At 38.3% G+C, this 21,924-nt stretch overlaps 1 protein-coding gene across 1 annotated transcript; it reads left to right on the forward strand.

The window, feature by feature from the left end:
- Window positions 1–2,474: 2,474 nt before the first annotated feature.
- On the forward strand, window positions 2,475–10,873 carry LOC128205688 (C-type lectin-like). Its single transcript, XM_052907544.1, has 6 exons — window positions 2,475–2,562; window positions 3,600–3,700; window positions 4,665–4,752; window positions 5,954–6,055; window positions 10,432–10,558; window positions 10,833–10,873. The coding sequence occupies exons 1-6, from the start codon at window positions 2,505–2,507 to the stop codon at window positions 10,861–10,863; spliced, it is 507 nt and encodes a 168-aa protein (XP_052763504.1). The 5' UTR covers window positions 2,475–2,504; the 3' UTR covers window positions 10,864–10,873.
- The last annotated feature ends 11,051 nt before the right edge of the window (window positions 10,874–21,924 follow it).

Raw genomic sequence — 21,924 nt, forward strand, 5'->3', positions numbered from 1 at the left:
TTTTTATCCATATACATTCATTTGTATCTAGATTTGTAATGATACTTTAACTGGGTCAAGTTGCTTTTAATCTAACCTTACATTATCACAACTGGAGCACTTTACTATCTGGCTGTGCGTATGTGTGTGTTTAAGTATATTTATACTCGCACCGGGCAAGGCCCATTCGGTATTTAGAGTGCTGCGATAAGATTGTTAGTATTTTTGGAGAATAGTGCACATACACAAGGTAGCCCTGGTTAGAGCTAACCTGGTTCTTTAACGTGCACCAGTGCATAACACTGTCACACGAGACCCCCTTTTACGGGACGTCCCTACGGGAGGCAATTATCTGGTTGTCGCTACCCGTCCGGCATTAAAGATCATACTCTCTTCGATGTTCTAATACCTAATCACATGAATGACTGTTATTCGTTCGTCTTAATCAGTTCATCCATGACTATATCTTACTTTATTTTGAGTCATTCGGAACTCCTCGGCCATTTTTATCGTAAACAACCTCTGATGTATGCCGGTACATCAGTTGAAGTAGTTCGTAAACTTTTGAATTATATCATTAATTAAATGTAGTGTTTTAGAGTTGTTTTTATTGATCTAAGTTTAAATTGATTGCCAGTGAAGTGTATTATTGCAAACATAATTAAGATTCCCAAAAGTTAAGTCATAAAGTTTGACTGCTAAATAAAATTACTACGCGATCTACTTGCAGCGGACTTAAACGTACCTCTTTTTGAGTATGTAAACCGTCCAAATATCTCCGAGGTTGTTTTGATAAAAATGGCCGAGGAGTTCAGAATGATTTCGAAGTCTGTTTTTCTATATTTGGAAAATGATCAGATGTGACATATAATTTGACAAACTGGCGTATTTCTGTTCTTTAAACAACCGACCCCTGTTGAATGCACCTTATGTCTGCATGTCTGTTTTGGGGGCTTCCCTCAATAATATTTTTAAACTTTCTAGTCCAAAATGGTGCTGTTGGGCTTCAAAATTTTATTAGTTTTTATTGAAAGTAAATGTAGACTTGGACGATTTTAAGCGGGGCGCCGGTGCCGGATATTATAATACAAACATTATTCTCATCTAAAACAGGCGTCATCGTAAACAAGCAATTGCTTTCATTCGGTGCACAATGTCGTTTCTAAAAAATATCGTTGAAGTATATGCAAAACAGTGTTAATACCCGTCGGATCAAAGATGTTGTTTTACCCCAAACAGTGAACCAGTACACATGGACGCACTTGCCATTACTGCCCTTTATCACGACAGATACTGTAATGTTATATGTATCAAATTGTCAAAAACACGCATGAATTGTAAGGGGACGATCCCAATGCGTTTCTACCAAAACATATGATCCAGTGGTGCTTTATATATTTTACGCTCCTCGAAAACGAACCCCTGGGGTGGTATTCAAAATGCAACTTAATTCAATCTTATGGACCTAAATCATTGGCTTTATTAACTGTTTAGGTCAGTTATTTATATCGGGCAATCCAATTAGCTACATCGTTCTTAGATCCAAATAAGAACACAGTGAATACCACCCCTGGCACTGATTACGAACAGTCTCAAGTCTGAGTTCAAACTCAATAGGCAGACTAATTTTCATTGTACCTTTCCTTCAAGTTGAATATATTGATGTTGAAATTTGCTGAATATTATTAAGAATTAAAATTATACGTATATTTGCATTTACTTTCGTTAAACGAATAAAATAAAGACATTATATAATCTTTGTATTTTAATATAAAAATGCTTTTCTGAGTTTGAGTCTAGAATCAGACTTGTGGTCATTCGTAGTCATTGGTCAAGGAGCTCGTGTCTTTTTTTACTTTAAACTCAACGCTCTATTGCATGCATGATGCAGTCAAATGTCCTTCTCTTGGTCTAGCCTAGGAAGAATGAAATGTCCATTGCTCAGTGATGTAAAATATGTTTTGAGATGACTTACTATAAGTGTTACAACCTATAAATCATCTTAAAGCTGTACTCTCACAGATTGACCGTTTACAACTTTTTTATGTTTTTGTCATGAATTTAGCCATTTTTTTGCGTTTATAAACCAGTGAAATAATATGAAAATTGTTGTTATATGGGTAAAAGTGTTACTAACGCTTTCAGAAAATTCCGAACGTTTTCTGATCAACTGAGATCTAATCTATTCTGAAAGTTATCTAAAATGACTGAATTGGAGGCATCAATGCAAAAATCAGATGAAAAAAAAAAAAACGAAAAATTGTCATAACTGTCAATCTGTGAAAGTGCGGCTCTTTTGTTGGTGGCACGTTTAGTAAATAGCAAAAATCCCAAGGGTTTCCAACCCTAAATAAAAACAGGAAAAGTTCTATAAAACTCTATAAACACATATACATTAACAATGAATGAATAAAGGACTGTCTTTGAGGTCTAAGTTTGGTGTTTAACGTTATCTCTTATTTTAAGGTTCTCACAGCCGTTTAATTGTGCCAAACCAAATACGATCGTTCTTCATAGTGATTAAAATGGAGAATATGTTCATCATAGGCTTTACATTAGCCTTTTTAGGAAATATTCATGGAGGTGAGTTTAAGAGTTCCATGACAATCGTTAAAATAATATATATTACCAATTATAAATGATACAGATAAAGTCAAAGGTTTATTCATTATTAAAGCTGCACTCTCACAGATTAAACGTTTTGACAGCATTTTTTTTTTAAAAAAATTGTCTTTGAACGAATCAATTTTTGCGAAAATCCTTGGAAATTAGTTATATAAGACTGCTGACAAAAAAGCTGATCACAGATTTTTATAATTAAGTTCAAAAATTTATGTTTTATGCATTTTTCTTAAACCGTTAATAACGGTTTAAGCCATAAAACATTAATTTTCGAAAGGAAATATAAAAATCTACGATCTGATTTTGTGTCAGCAATCTTATATTATTGGTTTGCAGATATTTACGCAAAAAATTACTCTTTACAAGACAAAAAAAAAAGTTGTAAAAATGGTGTGAGAGTGCAGCTTTGAGTTGTGTTTGTAAAAATATATCAAAACCCACTAAATAATTATCTCGCCATTTCTATTAAGATTGATTGATGTGCGTCGTATGTTCGCGATTTACAAAATTTAATACTGTTTCTCTGAGCAAGACTTTATCAAACTGCAAAAGTATGTTCGTGTACGAACGCTCTACATACGTTACGCATACATGTAATTGATTTCAATATTTAAGTCGAACTATTAATTTAAATACTATCTATTTTACAACGATTGTGAAGAAAGTTATGATAACTATTACGAAGTCACTCTCGCTGGCACGATGTTGCGCGAGAGTGTCATCTTGTGTTGTGGGTTAAAACCGGAGTACCTGTAAAAACCCACTTGTCCGGCTTTTTTTGAACACTAACCAAACTCACATGTGCCCAGGCCGGGAATCGAGCCACGGTCCCCTTGGTGAAAAGCGAGTGGGCTAGCCACTGCGCTAACCGAACTATTGTTGCCCTAATAACACCTTTATTTAGTTCAAATACAGTTTTGTATATTCTATACTCAGTTTAACTTTAATAAATTTTGATCACTGATTTGAACTTGACCTTCCATATATTCCTTTTATAGTTGCGACTGAAGCTATAACGCCATGCCCGGATGACTGGACTGCCTACGAAGGCTCGTGTTACTCCTTTCATTCCCATAATGCAACATTCACCGAGGCAGAAGTACGTGTTCGTACATCAGAATTAAATAATCCGATCGATCTTACAAACACAAGATCACATTCTCGCGTTACATCGTGCCAACGAGAGTGATAAATATTATGTTAAAATAACTTGTTTCACAATCATTATAAAAAATAAATAAGTTTAAACAATACCAATAATTATATTTGATAATAGAATGAAAGCTATCATGACAACACAATCAACCTAATCTCGTAGTGAGACCTTATCTATCGTTACTTGCATTATAATTTTTAATAAATACCTATATATATATATATGACCTTTGTTTCAACAGAATGACAATTAAGCGAAGGTCATATATATATATATATATATATATATATATATATATATATATATATATATATATATATATGACCTTTGTTTCATTTAAATGGTGAAGAAAAAGAAAAGTTATATTTATTTAAAATCTTCACATGAAGCAAAATGTTGCCGTCCGACGTAGCATTGATGACGTAAGTTTTCACGTGGAATACACACACTGATTGTTGAGACGTGTATATTTACATTCAGCTTAATATGTATTCCAATATTTTAAACTTATTAATTTTACAACGATTGTGAAGCAAGTTATGTCAACATTATATCAATCACTCTCGTTGGCACGATTTTACGCGAGAGTATGGTCTTGTGGTTTGGTTGGAATATGAGAGGCCGGAGGAGACCCACTTGTCTGACACGGCGACCACAAAACAAACTCACACGTGCCCAGGGCTGGAATTCAATATTGGTCTTAATTGGATGTAGAAACGATGTAGCTAATCGGATAGATTGTTATTAATAACTGACTTATAGTGTGAATGAAGTCAATACTGAATGGCCATAAGGTTAACTTAAGTTGTATGTTGAATACCAACCAGGTCGGGCATTGAGCCTGGACCGCATGAGTGAGAAGCGAGTGTGCAAACCACTGCGTTAACCGGACAGTAATACATTTCAGCACTACTGTCAGAACCACAGAGCTCACCTGGTGCACGTGAATGATGACATCGAGAACAGTTTCCTCAGAAATGAGATACAAGAACGAAGTAAATTAATTTTCACTCGTGAATAAGTATAGCCAATATAAATCAATTTCTTGATTTTCATCCATTTTATTTCAAATGGGCCGGGGATTGACGTTTTTTTTTCTCATTTTTTCTAAAGTGAACGTTTTACCGTTGGGTATGTGTTCATGCTCTTTCTTATCGTACAAGGAACCATATACATGTGTTACTAGACGAACCAAGAACACGATCGTGACACTTCTCCGTTTTTTACATACGAGTGTTACACACCGACACACCGGACAGTACCGGTCCGATATGCAAATACAGACCCAAGGTCAACATTTTTATTTGAGTCAATAAATCAAAGGGCGGCTTAAAATTAGACGGGGAGGGTGGGATGTGAATCTAGCAACTATTTAAAGTCATCTATTACACTCATGGTAGAACTTTTCACCATTTATGTAAATTCTTGGATAACATCAGAAGAAAGCGAAAACGAGGTATTGTAATAGTATTGGCGCAGTATTATTGGTTACACTGTTAGTAGCTAGGGGGGGGGGGGGGGGGTGATATACACCCCCAGTGGTTTCATATCATACGAGAGCGAAGTTTTGGTACCAGTTCAAAAGTACCCTGTTGGTAGCGTGCGTGTGTGTGTCTCGTATATATATATATATATATATATATCACGTCTCCAACATAAATGACGCAACGTCATTGGTTCAGGACTGGTCACGCGGTGATCCCATATTTTTCCATATTGTGTTACCAAATGTATATCGTTCCAAAATGGCGTTTATTTTCCGATTCCGATGAACGAATGAAACATTTAAACATGTAAACCGGTTGTCGACTTGATATATACGTTACGGGGTTAGTAGGTGACCCGATATGTGATATACGGGGCAAAGGAAACAATATCGGGTGAGAGCGAACACCTACTAACCCCGTAACTTATAATATATATGCATAATGACACAATTTATAACCGAAGACATAACATTTTTTATGTTTAATATAGACTGACAAATAACTGGAGTCAAAAACGGAAATAAAAATATAGTAAGATTAGCGCACTTGTTAAATACAAACTGGGTGAAGTGCAGTGCATATAATTATGAACACAGCTTTGAGAAATAATTAACATTATTCTGGTTTTTCTGACTTCCTCCTCCGCTTTTCATTAACTTTCAAGTTACCCGCTTTTGGATTCAATAAAACGCCATTTTCTCTTTCTAAGAAGCGGCAGTTGGCTGGTGGATTGGTCTGACGGACGAGGAGGTTGAAAAGGTCTACAGATGGACGGACACAAACGATATACTCACCCAGGAAGATTATACGGGTAGTTTACACATACTATTATGCTCATCTTTAAAAGGTCGAATTCACCAAACGCTTATTTCTTAAACTTAAACAGTATTACGTTATAACATTGGTTACAACCGGTCTATGTAGAAATGCCCATATGAAGGTTTTAATAGCGTTCGAAATTTGACGAAATTTCTCATCGATTCTTTCATAATTATACAGCGTATTGGCTCAGCCTCCAACCTTTGTCTTTTGGATCAAGTAAACGCGCTTATTCCGGTGAACAGGCGGTGTAATTATTTCCAACAAAATAGAAAAGTCGATAATACTGGTTGTATATTAAAAACCTTCTTTAGCGAAATTCAGCTGAAAATTTATAAAAAACTTTCGAACAAAACTGAAATCCTACATTTTCACTATCATCACCATTTTTGTCAAAATGTTCTCCCAAGGTCTTCACAGGTCTTGTAAACAGGGAGAAGCGATTTAATTACTCCGTAAACATTTTTTTTTTTTACAAAAAAAGCAAAGTGATGTGTGAAAATAAAACATATTTATATAGCACTGCATTCCTCGATTTCTCAAATAAGCCCTATCATCGTTGTATTAGGCAAACTAACGAGTCATGCTTACTTTTTATCATGATATCAGCTCTCTGCCCCTTGTTCGAAAGTGTCTTTGGCTCTTTTTTCTATGCAACTAATAAAAAAACAACCTGGTGCGGCTGTTTCGCATCCGTGTTCTTGGGTTCGAACCCGTTCCTACTTGCGTTCGAGAAACCTAAATTTCTCCCACATCTTAATAGCGGCACGAGATGTTTTTCCATTGTTAAAGTATTTGTTTTAAAACTATTAATTGTATACCGTTTATGCACCAGTTAATTGTAACCACGCCCCCACCTAGGTCCGGGGAATACCAGGGACTTTGACTTTCGGTCCAGCCAAGCCCGGGTAAAATCCCCGCCCTGCGTGGAAGAACTGCTGGTAAAATCCCCGCCAACTGCCCCCGCACCCCAGGGACCCTAGGTAAGGTTCACCCCCTCTATTCTCGGCGCGAAGACAAAACAACCGCATTCACCCGGCCCTGCGGGGCAACCTGGAAGGTAAAAACACGGCCCATTTCCCCGACTATCCCCGGTATATCCCCGGACCTTGGGGCCGTGGTAACAATTGACAAGTGCATTATTAGCCGGTGCGGTTGCGTTATGTGTCGGACGTTGATTAGAAATCACACCACGGACGCGTTTACGTCACTTCTCTTATTGAAACACACACACTTTTGTTTAACTTGTGGTACCAGTGCTTTATAAGTTTTTATCCTATCTTCTTACCGAAGGTCAAATTCCGATATTTTGTGGTGGTCTTAATGTTGTTGACGTTGGCGTCGTTGATGTGCATAATCTGTAAAGTGACACAAATCAATACATACACATGTATAACAGACATCAATTTTGACTGATAAACCTTTAACTACTTACTAAATAATGCATTTATGTAAAATATTAATTACTGATAACAAGATTGTAACCGTGTATTCAATAGCCGAATGCGGACAAATATTAAATGATTGGCGAATGATTATATATTTACTGTGGTCTAATATAATCTCATAAGGTAAAAATACCGTACTTTATGCTCATTTTCTTTCAAATTAAACTCGGTATTCTTTTTGGAATATTAGAATAATATTATTAATTGTGGCAAATCTTATTTGGGAGTAAGAGCGCATCTTTAACTATGGTCATAACTAAAAGTTGCCTAAGAAATTGAAATGAAACTTAAAGCTGCACTTTCACAGATTGACCGTTTTGAAAACTTTTTTTAATTTGATTTATTTTTGTCTTGAAACGAGCCATTTGTTTGTGCAAATGTATGGATAGAAGTGATATTAGAATGCGGTCAAAAATACCAAATCGCAGTGTTTTATTTTTACGTTCAAAAAATGATGTTTTATGGTTAAAGGCGTTACTAAAGCTTAAAGAAAAAAATATTTTCGGCCGTTTTAAAATCTATTGAGACATGTTTTATAAAAATATATTATATATGACTGAATTGAAGGCATTGGGTCCCCAAAAAAACTGAATCTGAAGTGTTTGTTCTAAAATATGTCAAAACTGTCAATCTGTCAGAGTGCAGCTTTAAAACACATGTTACTAGAGCACGGCCTGTAAACGCCAGCTCCACCACTTTACGGTGGTGCAAAGAAAAGAGCTGTCGACACTTCCGTGATGGAGCTGTGTCCTATGTTTACATGAACAAACGTGAGTATGACTTATATTGTATTTGATAATTTCATTTAACGGACATATTTCGAAAATTGGAGAATGTGGTACCGTGTAAGAACACTTTTACTGTAGGCTGGTTACTATGTTGTTTCAATATTGTGCAAACTGTGGTGCCAGGAGCTTTTCTCCCGAATCAGACTTGAGCATATTTTGATATCTGATTGCATAGCAAGTACATTTCGGTGCTTACACACCCCGTAAGAACATTCTCACGCATGCAAACATAACTGTTATGTATAATACCTATGCCGGAACACAACAAAACTAATAAGCACTTCTTAAAAAGGAAAAATGCACATATTTATAAAAGTGGTGGCGCTGTTGCCCTAGTGGTGGCGCTGTCGAGTAGTGGTGGCGCTATCGAGTATGTTTTGCTCTTGAAGTATTATAAAATGTTAACGCTTTTGGAATGAATATAAAAGTTGTTTATCATTCATTGAACATAATGCTGGTATGCATACTACTCTCCGCGAGCTACCTTAACCTTACTTAAAACTATTTCGAAACAAACGGCTAGGTGCTGTTAATTTTTAACATAGAATTATAAGTATCTATCATGTGTGTCCGGTTATGAGGGAGGTATTCTTGCATACCGGACGTGTGTTTCCGGTCATTTGTCCAGTGCTGGAAAAACGCGCAACAACGCGCTTTTTCTTATTTATTTTATTGTATGGTTTATGAAAAGTACATTATTTCATTTCAATAAAGCGCAATCAAATAAATAAGTATGCATTTAATTAAAACAGATAATGAATAATCGTAAAAACGCGATTTAAAAAGTTACTATTTGACATCAATAGTGATTTAAAATTACTGCGCTTTTTGACGTCAGGGTTTCACGCGCTTTTTGGTAAAATGTACAAAAGTGCGTTTTCTACGTCAATTCTTACACAAACTGATAATTTTAGAATTGCAAGAAAAAATATCAATCATGTTTTTCCGGTCCGGACCGAAAAATCCGTCCTTCGGTCACGCTGCGTGGCCTGTAACTCGGCAAGCCTCGTTACCGGCTTACGAGCGTGCATTCGGGTCGGATTTTTCCATCCATACCGGACACACATGGTAGATACTTATAGTTCTATGGTAAAATTAACAGCACCTAGCTGTTTGTTTTCGAAATAGTTTTAAGTAAGGTTAAGATAATTCGCAGAGTTTCATTTCCGCAAGTAGTATGCATAACCAGCATAATGTTCAATGGATGATAAACATAGCAACTTAAGTATTTATTCCAAAAGCGTTAACTTTTTATATTACTTCATACGCAAAACACACTCGTCTTACACGGTACCACATTCTCCGATTTCCAAAATATGTCCGTTAAATGAAATTATCAAATAAAATATAAATCGTACTCACGTTTGTTCATGTAAACATAGGGCACAGCGCCATCACGGGAGTGTCGACAGCTCTTTTTCTTTGCACCACCGTAAAGTGGTGGAGCTGGCGTTTACATGCCGTGTAGAGACAGTATGCTTATTTATTATATATCCATCATAAACCCACACGCAATACATATCGCAAAATACGGTAGTCGGTATTCCACTGCAGTGCAATACGGCCATATTCCACTCTTGTAACGTCACGTCATAACAAGTATCGATTCGCGATGTTCAATGACGTCATAAGAAAATGTTGCATCGTTAAAATGACATTTATTATGAAAACATGCGGCTTTTAAGTGGTGTAACCAGTAATGTATATAATAAAAGGGTTACTAGTACTGTGTTTTGATCAGGAATGTTGTATTCGACTCTCGTGTTTGTTTTGCAGATTTTGATCCGAACCTGCAAAAATCCGCTCGGGTCGAATACAACCTCCCGGATCAAACGCAGTACAAATAACAATATTATCCAGCCTGGTTTACAACTCGTGTTATAATAAAAAAATACATTATTTTTCGACTGAAAAAACACACAGCAAGAACAAGTGCAAAAATTGATTTAGAAGATGGTGTATATGTTGATCCAGGAATTATTTTATAAACTTTAGGGTTATAACCTAGTAAAACACAGCAGGCATCAGAATACAATGGAACGAACATGAATGTTCATAATGAGTTGGTCTATTAGATATAAGCCTAGAATAATGTTTATTCGTTGTATAGCAAGTGTAACGGGTATTTTCAGACTGGGCTGTAGGGGAACCAAATGACGTTGGGCACCACGAGGACTGTGTGCACATATACAGTGGCAAAGACTTGCATTGGAACGATTACATTTGTACAGAACGCCAACCGTTCATATGTGAGCAGAAGTATGTAGTTTAAAATGGTTTTTTGGTTAGTATTCAGTGAATAAATTTCAATATTATCTCATTATTGTAGGTTGTTTATTTTCGCGAGTTTTCGCGACTATACGTGTGTTAGAGCGAAATATAAAACATTATTATTGTTTTATTCAGTCCCTGTTTTCGATGCATACTCTGAAAATAAAACTTAAGTAAATTCTTCAGTCCTAAACATGAACAAAAATAGCTTATTCTCATTTTTTTAATACAATGTGTATCTACCTTGTTCTTTTTTTTGCAGTCCGGAGACAGAGCTCGGAATCGTTGGATAACATATTTCAATGTCTCGTCAAAGGAACACTTATCATTTGGAATTTTGAATGTGATTATTCACTTGTATAAGCCTTTAAAAAATAAATGGACATATTGCATTGACTTGAAAATAAATGTTTTGGCCTTAATACATATTTGTTTTATTAATCAATAGCTACGTGACCACTATTACCAAGTTAAAAAAGCGCCAACATTTCGCTAATATATTTTTATCTTTACTTTAATCATACGCCTTTCGTTTTGAAAAAGTGATTCAAAATTGATTTTTATTTTGTAATTTTTGTTTTGCACCAACTTATATTGTATCCCTTTAATAAACTTAAACACTTTTTAACTGCGTGAAAGGGAGCAACACATTATTTACTTACAGTGAAGGGCCAAGCACTGTTATAGTCCGGACTTTTGTGACGATTCTCTTCAGTTTCTTGTAATAAACAGGTACACTCGGGTTTAGAAAAGGGAAATTTTCTGAGAAAAACCAACAAGGCAAAAACAAGAATAAAACAGTCTTAGATACTCGAATCTAATTCAAATACAGTAATTAACTGTATGCCGAAAACAGTAAAATTACATATAATGTTAAAATTCAGACTTCTTTCAGATATCTTTAAAGTGGCGAATATCCAGACCTCAAATTTATAAAGTCAATCACATAACTAGATAATATGACATACCATAGAGTAGCGATAACAAGTGTATGGATTAAACCAGATTGTCTATAATTAATTACCAATCGATCCAAATAGTTGAAACCATTCGAAGCTCCTCGGCCATTTTTATCGGAAACAACCTCGGATGTATTTGGACAGTATTCACATTTCACAAAATAATGGTTCTTATGAAGGATACTGAGTTCAATTTGAAAGAAATGTGCATAAAACACAGTATTTCTACCTAATGAGACTATAGTAAATCACATTAAATCTTTTAGCATTCACCAATCATTTATCATTTTTTGCGTTTTCAACTATTAAATACACGGTTACTAACTAATTATCAGTAATAATTATTTTCCTTAAATGCATTATTTATTAAGCATTTCAAGCTTTATCAATCAAAATTTATGTTTGTTATACATGTGTATGCTTTAATTTTGAATAAGAGTGTCACTTTAAAACAATTGATTAACAAACACTATTCCTGCATACTTATCACCAACTCACACATTCTTCAATATAGTGCGGTTCGAGGAGCAGTGATTTGCATTAGTCTCCTGATGGGAAGCCACTCAACCAGTTGGGAAGCCCCACCCACTGTGCCGCACGAACATTTAGAGTCTCGAGCCAGCTTGTGGGCAGGCCCACCCACTGTGCTGCACGAACATGTAGCGTCTCGAGCCATCTTGTTTGCAGGCCCACCCACTGTGCTGCACGAACATTTAGAGTCTCGAGCCAGCTTGTTGGCAGGCCTACCCACTGTGCTGCACGAACATTTAGAGTCTCGAGCCAGCTTGTTGGCAGGCCTACCCACTGAGCTGCACGAACATGTAGCGTCTCGAGCCATCTTGTTTGCAGGCCCACCCACTATGCTGCACGAACATTTAGAGTCTCGAGCCAGCTTGTTGGCAGGCCTACCCACTGTGCTGCACGAACATTTAGAGTCTCGAGCCAGCTTGTTGGCAGGCCTACCCACTGTGCTGCACGAACATGTAGCGTCTCGAGCCAGCTTGTGGGCAGGCCCCCACTGTGCTGCACGAACATTTAGAGTCTCGAGCCAGCTTGTTGGCAGGCCCACCCACTGTGCTGCACGAACATTTAGAGTCTCGAGCCAGCTTGTTGGCAGGCCTACCCACTGTGCTGCACGAACATGTAGCGTCTTGAGCCATCATGTTGGCAGGCCCACCCACTGCGCTGCACGAACATTTAGAGTCTCGAGCCAGCTTGTTGGCAGGCCTACCCACTGTGCTGCACGAACATTTAGAGTCTCGAGCCAGCTTGTTGGCAGGCCTACCCACTGTGCTGCACGAACATTTAGAGTCTCGAGCCAGCTTGTTGGCAGGCCTACCCACTGTGCTGCACGAACATGTAGCGTCTTGAGCCATCATGTTGGCAGGCCCACCCACTGTGCAGCACGAACATTTAGAGTCTCGAGCCAGCTTGTTGGCAGGCCCACCCACTGTGCTGCACGAACATAAAGCGTCTCGAGCCAGCCTGTGGGCAGGCCCACCCACTGTGCTGCACGAACATGTAGCGTCTCGAGCCATCTTGTTGGCAGACCCACAAACTATGCTGCACGAACATGTAGCGTTTCGAGCCAGCTTGTTGTCACGCCCACCCACTGTGCTGCAAGAACATGTAGCGTCTCGAGCCATCTTGTTTGCAGGCCCACCCACTGTGCTGCACGAACATTTAGAGTCTCGAGCCAGCTTGTTGGCATGCCTACCCACTGTGCTGCACGAACATGTAGCGTCTCGAGCCATCATGTTGGCAGGCCCACCCACTGTGCCGCACGAACATTTAGAGTCTCGAGCTAGCTTGTTGGCAGGCCCACCCACTGTGCTGCACGAACATTTAGAGTCTCGAGCTAGCTTGTTGGCAGGCCCACCCACTGTGCCGCACGAACATTTAGAGTCTCGAGCTAGCTTGTTGGCAGGCCCACCCACTGTGCTGCACGAACATGAAGCGTCTCGAGCCAGCTTGTGAGCAGGCCCACCCACTGTGCTGCACGAACATGTAGCGTCTCGAACCATCTTGTGGGCAGGCCCACCCACTGTGCTGCACGAACATGTAGCGTCTCTAACCAGCTTGTGGGCAGGCCCACCCACTGTGCTGCACGAACATGTAGCGTCTCGAGCCATCTTGTTGGCAGACCCACAAACTATGCTGCACGAACATGTATCGTTTCGAGCCAGCTTGTTGTCACGCCCACCCACTGTGCTGCACGAACATGTAGCGTCTCGAGCCAGCTTGTGGGCAGGCCCACCCACTGTGCTGCACGAACATGTAGCGTTTCGAGCCAGCTTGTTGTCACGCCCACCCACTGTGCTGCACGAATATTCTCTAGCCTGCTTGTTTATATGTCGAACAGACTGTGCTGCACGAACATGTAGAGTCTCGATCTACCTTATTGGGATGGCTCACTCACTTTGCTGCAAACGCATGTAGCATCTACAGCCCCCTTGTTCGAAGGTCCCACTCACTGTTCCCCTTCTTAGAGGAGGGCCGTTTTCTAATGTTGTAAAAACTTGTGGCCCAACCCTTTTGCTTTTGACTAAGTAAAATATGTCTTGCCTTTCATGTTACTTAGATTTATGTTTTGTCTGTTTTCTTTTGCATGCATTGTCAAAATGTGTACAATTATGAAGCAATAAAATACGATTAAAGTTAAACTGTTCTGCACGAACATTCGGCGTCTCGAGCCCGCATGTTATCGAAGGAGTGTATCGAGTCGCTTGTTTGGAAGTCCACCAATTGTTTTGCACGAACATGAAGCGCCCCGAACGCCTTTGTTGAGACACCCCTCCCACCGTGCAGAAATAGCATGATGCGGTTCGAGCCCGCTGGTTTTGAGGCTCTTCCCGCTGTGATGCAAATCCATAAAGCGTCTTGAGCACGCTTGTTGGGATGCCTCTCCAACCGTGATGAAATAACATGAAGTGTCTCGAGCCCGCTTGTTGGGAAGCCCTTTCCACTTTTCTGCACGAGCATAAAGCGTCTCGAGCCCGCATATTGGGATGCCCCGCCCACTGTGCTGCACGAACATGTCGTGTCTCCAGTCTACCTCTTGGGTGGGTAGCCCCACCCACTGTGCTGCACGAACATGTCATGTCTCGAGTCCACCTGTTGCATAGCTACACCCACTATGCTGCACGAATATGTAGCGTGTGTAACCCTCTGGTTGGGTTGCCCCACATACTGTTCTGCACGAACATGTAGCGTTTACAGTCCGCCTGTTGGGAGGTCCCGCTTTCTCTGACCTACGACCATGCAGCGTGTCGTGCCCGCTTTTAGGGAAGCCCCACCCACTGTGCTGAACGTCCAGGTAGCGTGTCGTGCCTGCTTTTTGGGCTGCCCAACCCACTCAGCTGCACGAACATGTGTCGAGCCCGTTTGATTGTATGCCCCATCTACTTGTCCTATTGGTGCAAAAAGTATCATTTTGACCCAAATGGATTGTTAATTGAAGTTTAACATGTCCTACCTTGTCTTATTTCTTTTGTTAATTATTGTTGATATGGGTTGTTGCTGTGTAGTACCAAGTGAAACTTCTTTTGATTAATGGAAAAAGGGACCTTCTTGCATAAATTGATTTCAACTAAATCAGTTCAAAAAGTCTGCAAAAAGTGACCAAGTGGTATATGGATTGCTTTTGCATAACTAATCAAAACTGCATAATTTATATAAAAAAAATATGCGTATTTAATGCGTTCATATACGAATCAAGTCTCCGAGAGGAAATTATTACTCCTTGTCAGTTAGATAAAGCAAGCTGTTGTTACGTCACAGTCGAGACATGTATTTTAAGAGTGATTTAGCAGGGAAATATGAATACATAGAGAAATGTAAGCACTGAATTTCTATAAATTACAAAACAAAATTTTGGGTGTCTTGTTTATGAAACTGAACATATTATTTTTCTGTAATCTTGTGGTATTTTAGAATTAGCTGATCTAATATTGTATTGCAATATGTACTATGGACAGTGTATTTAGTATAACACATAGTTCATTATATGCAGATACTATAGCATCAAGCAACAGTATTCACGACGTGCCTGCTATTAAATAGCACATAAACAAAGGCGTCAAGGACTGAGGATACCTGTCAGAAGAAAATAAATAGATCCAAGTAGAGAACATTACACTGACATTGGTTATGATAAAACCTACCCACCGAGCAAGGATGGTATTACTTTCACTGAATTAGAAAATGACGTATTAAAAGATGGAGGTTTCAGCGAGAAAAAAAATTGGAGGAAAATTCCGAAACATATCAAAACCATGCAAAGAAAAAATCTAAAAGGAGAGAAACAGGAAATAACACAAAGAGATGTTGGTCAAAGACTTATGAACGGAATAAAACTCTTATAGAATAACAGACAGAAGTGATTTGCACCCCTTTGGAAAGAGCAAAGCATATGAGAAAACGTTGCATACAGTGGAAATAATTTTATGACAGCCACACATATTACCACTGAAAAACACATCAACTGACCTACACGAAGATGCAGCGTCTCGAGCCAGCTTTTTCCCTACCCTCAGTGTAGTACAAATATGTAACTTGTCTAGCCCCCTAGTTGGAAAGCCCACCGACAGTGTTGCACGACAAGTATCATCTCGAGCCTACTGTTGGAAGGCCCCACCCACTGTGCTGCACAAACACGTAGTGTGTTTAGCCCGCTTGCTGGGATGCCTTACCACCTGAGCTGCATGAAGATGCAGAGTAACTGGGCCCTTTGTTGAGAAGCCCTACCCACTGTGCTGCACGAACATGTAGCTTATATATCCCGCTTGATTGGAATCCACAACCACTGTGCTGCACGAACATGTTGCATCTCAAGCCTACTTGTTGGGAGGCTCCTGTCACTGTGCTGCACGAACATGTTGCATCTCAAGCCTACTTGTTGGGAGGCCCCACCCACTGTGCTGTACGAACATGTTGCATCTTAAGCATACTTGTTAGGAGGGTCCTGTCACTGTGCTGCACGAACACGTTGCATCTGGAGCCCACTTGTTGGGAGGGCCCACCCACTATGATGCACGAAAATGTAGTGTCTAGAGCCTGATTTTTGGAATGCCACTCACACTGTTTGAAAGCCCCACCCATTGTGCTGAATGAGCATGTAGTGTCTAGAGCCCGTTTGCGTGTACAATCAACTTTAAGACATGATGTTGCAATAAAGTACATTTTATATATAATTCGGAGACATATTCCATCTATATTGGTATTCAGTAATTTCCTCAATATAGCTAGACTATTAACAGAATCAAACGCCTTTTTATATATCAGTAAAGGCACAATACGTTGTTTTTATTTTTAGAATGGTAAATATCAGCAATCATTTTCAGTGAGAAGACATGCTCAACAGTTCAATAGTGAATTCCTCACGAAAACAGTAAATCTATAATTTAAAGGCGAAGTAAACAATTAACCAAAACAGCTTAAAATAGTGATCGCACAGTAATTATCAGGATAATTATTATCTCTCTTATTTTGGTATATAGGTAAAATGATGCTTTTACTCCAAACTTGGGATTATTACAATATTTCAATCATTTAAAATATTATCAAACAGTGAAGGACTTTTATTGTTCTATAAAGTTTTACAATCTTTTGATTTAAGATATATCGGATGGTGCATTTGAAACATAGACTCATCAATTTCCTTAAAAAATGTATCATCCGTATCAATCAATTGATTAAGTTTAACAAAGTGTTTATTGAAAACGACATTTGATACTTTAAACATAGTTTCCTTCCTTTCACTATTATGTAAATTCAACATATTCCAATAAGATTTGTTGTTAATCCCAGCCCATGTACTTTTCACTGCTATTTACCACATCACTGAACGCATCATTTCATAGAAACCTGATAATGTTTACGAACATTAAAACAATATTTATCAAACCATGTTATTTATATTTATTTTCTCTTGTTCAAAATATCTTGCTTCTTTGAAACAAAGAGAGTACAATTATCAGCAGCACCAGTTATTATATCTGGCACTTTACGAGTGATGTTATTTATCAAGTCACCAGAATGATATTTCTCTAAATAAATACTATTAAGCTGTTGTTTTAAATCAGCAATAGCAGTATTATCAAAAGACTCCAAGAATTACTCCAATCAGAGCTTTTCCAAATTGGCATTTTAGTAACATTATTACTCTCTTTTCTACATGTATCATAAGTAGCCGCACAATTAGTAGCATGACTTAAACCGTCAATAATATATTTCAGGTAAAACGTTTAACTTAAAGCACAGTGAACATCAGAGGGAATAGCATAAACATCTGAAATCTCAAAGTTTTTAACACATGGAAAATTGCTAGGTTGCAATTAAACATAATTAACTATACTAGCATGGTTGCGTGTACTTTTAACAACATACATGTTTGTACCACAACGTCCATTTGCAATAAAAACATCCTGCAGTTGTACATAAATCAAGCAATCTATGACCATAATTATTGACTGAATTATCATTAGAAAAGCATTCTAGTGAATACAAAAGGTCGGTAAAATTGCGAACAGAAAAATCCATTTGCACCAAGAATACTATCTAAAAAGTACCTATATATTTCTACAAAGTGAGGCAATGAGTGGCTGCGAGCATTGAAAATTGAAACCGTTCATTATAATAAAAGATGGATCATTATACAAACTTTTTATATCAATTATGTTACTTTCTAACTTGTCAAAACTTTCATGTGAGCTATAAATAGACCCATCAGGAGGGATGTATACAACTCCAAACACGGTCTCTGAATCATGGCAACAAAGCCATACACAATTTTCATGGCTTGTTTGTAAAAGGGAAACACAATCAACAATATTATTACTTTATAAATACACCAATACCTTTAGACCTTTTTACACAGACGTCTCTATATTAAAAATTAACCCACCTATATGAGGCTGGTCAGATTCATCTTATTTTTAAACACAATAGTTATGATAAGCTACATCAAGATCTACAATATGACTTGAAGTATCAACAACAAAATTCTCATCTAATCCACTACATTGTCTATCAGAAGTACCAGTTATGGCAGTATTTACACAACTATTATGTTCATTACCTTTTTACCATAAATAATGTTTTGATATAAAAAGTATATTTCTTCTCATGAACATTTGGTAAACAGTTTGAATAAAATCAACCCATAACGTTTCCAAAAGGAACAAATTGTATAATAAACACGTTTCCCATTCCCCCAGTCTTCCTAAAGGTAGTCGCCAACTCAGGCGACATAATGCCATGGTACTTTTTTTCTGATATATACAGTAAACGTTACCGTCCCTTACAAAGCAATGCTCGACCCTAGGTGTACCTGGCACCTGACAACGTACAATGATTTGCCTTTTGCCTTTAAGTGAATGAATGGTTTTCAAAAATAAAGGAAAATAATGCTGTGTGGTTTTATGCTTTTGTAAATAAAGGGAAGTAATGTTGTGTGGTCGACCTATAAATACTAAATATTATATATATATTTCACATTTGTGACCTTAGTTAAAAATCTAGCTAAATATTACAATTGACACGATGGTTCGGAAGCGCCTTTGCCCACTTGTGATCGTGGTAGCCTTATCTATGCCGATTTTCTATAACATCAAGAATGACGATGCACGATATATGTCGATATTTCTTAAAAACACAGGTTCAAATCAAACAAAAGGACAAAAGGTATGTTTAACTTTTGCTTTATTTTCGCGCTGGTAGAGTACTAGGATGGTATTAATAAAATATCTTAAGTTATTTCTTAACTTATGTAAATTTTCTTAAATGTTTAAAGTCAAATGGTTTAAAATATGAACGTGTGTTTTACTCTGACAAATCAATGACGGTAAAAAGTTGATTATAGTATCTAGATACGTATAGGAGAGATACTTAAGGAAAACAAATGACCTAAGACATGAAAAAATGTTAGATGTGTTATGAACACTGAATCGAAGCGATGAATGCTAGACCGGTCCACTCTCAATGGCGGACTCTAGACCGGTTTAATCTCTATGGCGGACGCTAGACTGGTTTACTCTCTATGGTGGACGCTAGACCGGTCCACTCTCAGTGGCGGACTCTACACCGGTCCACTCTCAGTGGCGGACTCTACACCGGTCCACTCTCAGTGGCGGACTCTACACCGGTCCACTCTCAGTGGCGGACTCTACACCGGTCCACTCTCAGTGGCGGACTCTACACCGGTCCACTCTCAGTGGCGGACGCTAGACTGGTTTACTCTCTATGGTGGACGCTAGACCGGTCCACTCTCAGTGGTGGACTCTACATCGGCCCACTCTCAGTGGCGGAAGCTAGACTGGTTTGCTCTCATGGCGGACGCTAGACTGATTTACTGTCATGTCGGACTCTAGACCGGTCCACTCTCAGTGGCGGACTCTACACCGGTCCACTCTCAGTGGCGGACGCTAGACTGGTTTACTCTCTATGGTGGACGCTAGACCGGTCCACTCTCAGTGGCGGACTCTACACCGGTCCACTCTCAGTGGCGGACGCTAGACTGGTTTGCTCTCATGGCGGACGCTAGACTGATTTACTGTCATGGCGGACTCTAGACCGGTTTACTCTCATGGCGGACGCTAGACTGGTTTACTCTCCATAAGGGACGCTAGACTAGTTAACTCTCCACGGCGGACTCTAGACTTTTGTATATATATATTTGTATGTCATGCTTTGTTGCATGAATCGAAATAAGCTTCTGGTCTGTTCAGTTCTAACGTGCGAACTGCTTCTTGAGTTTATACGTGGTCGTTCAGAAACTGCATACACGTGATCAAATTGAACTTGAATATGAACCATGCTTTGTTTAGATTCCCGTCATGCAAGTTATCATGTAAGTTATGATCGAAGTTTGACATTTAAAACATTTAACAGGGCTTCAAACCAGATATTTTCCATTTATTCGAAAGTATATTATTCCGTTATTCAGTGACAAGTTAAGAAATATTGACAATATGCCTCAAAGACCATATGTGAGAAGGCATCAGTTAATTATATCGTTTCATGCATGCAAATATTAAAGTGACACTCTTTTCTTAAATCAATACATACACATGTATAACAAACATACATCTTGAGTGATGAACCTTTAAATACTTAATAAATAATGCATTAATTGAAAATATTAATTACTGATAACAAGGTAGTAACCGTGTATTTAATAGCTGAAAAAGCAAAACTACTGGTAAGTCCTAAAATATTAACAGTGATCAATTATCGTCACATTGTTTTCGACATGTGTTTGTCATTTTCGGTTATTTTTTTTAAATAAATCTGGTACATCTTATTTGAGAGTTAGAGTGGATCTTCAATGGAAGAACGATTTATGTGTATTTTGTATTGAAACAGGACCGAAACGTTCATAGCGCACGGTGTTAGGGATTCCGAGGACGGGGGTGTTCTTCCATCCATATTTTCTATGACTGAGGAGATTTTATCAGATGAAAACACAAACGAAGATGACTTTCTGCCTTTCCCACACCTTTTGACTGAGAAAGACACAATATCAGATGAACTCACAAACGAGTTGACTCATGTGTCTTCAACAGTTAAATCAACACTTACAATAATTGGTAAATCAAACTCAATCTGAAAGGCATTTACCGACTGTTAAATTGCAATCAATTAAACTAAACCAAGAAAGCTATTAGTATTTCTCCGAGATAGATTGATACGTTTATAGAGTGTACAAACGCCAGGGTAATATTTTCGACTACCATCCCGCACTTTCGACCACTACCACACTGTAACCCTCTAACGTCATGCCATTTACAATTTAAAGATTATTTTCTCTTTTGAATTACATGTGAATTTTAATTGAATTAGAAATCAAAGTTTTTGTTCAGTATAATCAAATTGATATTGACTGCCTTGAGGGTGACAGTGCATATTGTCAACCTTTTGAAAATTCTGTCAACCTTGGCTTCATCTCGGTCGACAGCATTTTCCTCTTGTTGACAATGTGCACTGTTACCTCAAGGAAGTTAATATTTAAATAATGTACACGTATTGTTAAAACTCTTTTATATATGCTTTTCTATGATTTTAGACAGGAAAGAAGTATGTTCACTTGGCGACAAAATCAAAGTACAGATTGAGCTTTACGACCATGCTGGGAACCGGAAGTCTAGTGGAGGCGAGGTGGTCAAAGTCATCTTTACCGGAAGTGACCTGACAAATACACCTGTCACTGGTTACGTGATTGACAACGGTAACGGAAGTTACACAGCGGAAATAGAGGCACTATGGCACTAAATTGTCTGCTAGTCTGGTTTACAGCAGACAAGCTATAGCTGCTCTATATAGAATACGGGGAGAGGTGAGTTGGCAACGTCTTTGTAATTATGACGTTTGTGTCTATTTGTGTCTCATTTCAGATAA

This window comes from Mya arenaria, chromosome 10, assembly GCF_026914265.1.
Source record: "Mya arenaria isolate MELC-2E11 chromosome 10, ASM2691426v1".
NCBI lineage: Eukaryota > Metazoa > Mollusca > Bivalvia > Myida > Myidae > Mya > Mya arenaria.

Bases quoted from the DNA above. Each gene is read 5' to 3' on its own strand.
- LOC128205688 (XM_052907544.1), top strand. From the start codon at position 2,505: ATGGAGAATATGTTCATCATAGGCTTTACATTAGCCTTTTTAGGAAAT. The intron at 2,563-3,599 runs GTGAGTTTAAGA...TTCCTTTTATAG, and splicing joins TTTAGGAAATATTCATGGAG to TTGCGACTGAAGCTATAACG. The intron at 10,559-10,832 runs GTATGTAGTTTA...TTTTTTTTGCAG, and splicing joins CCGTTCATATGTGAGCAGAA to TCCGGAGACAGAGCTCGGAA.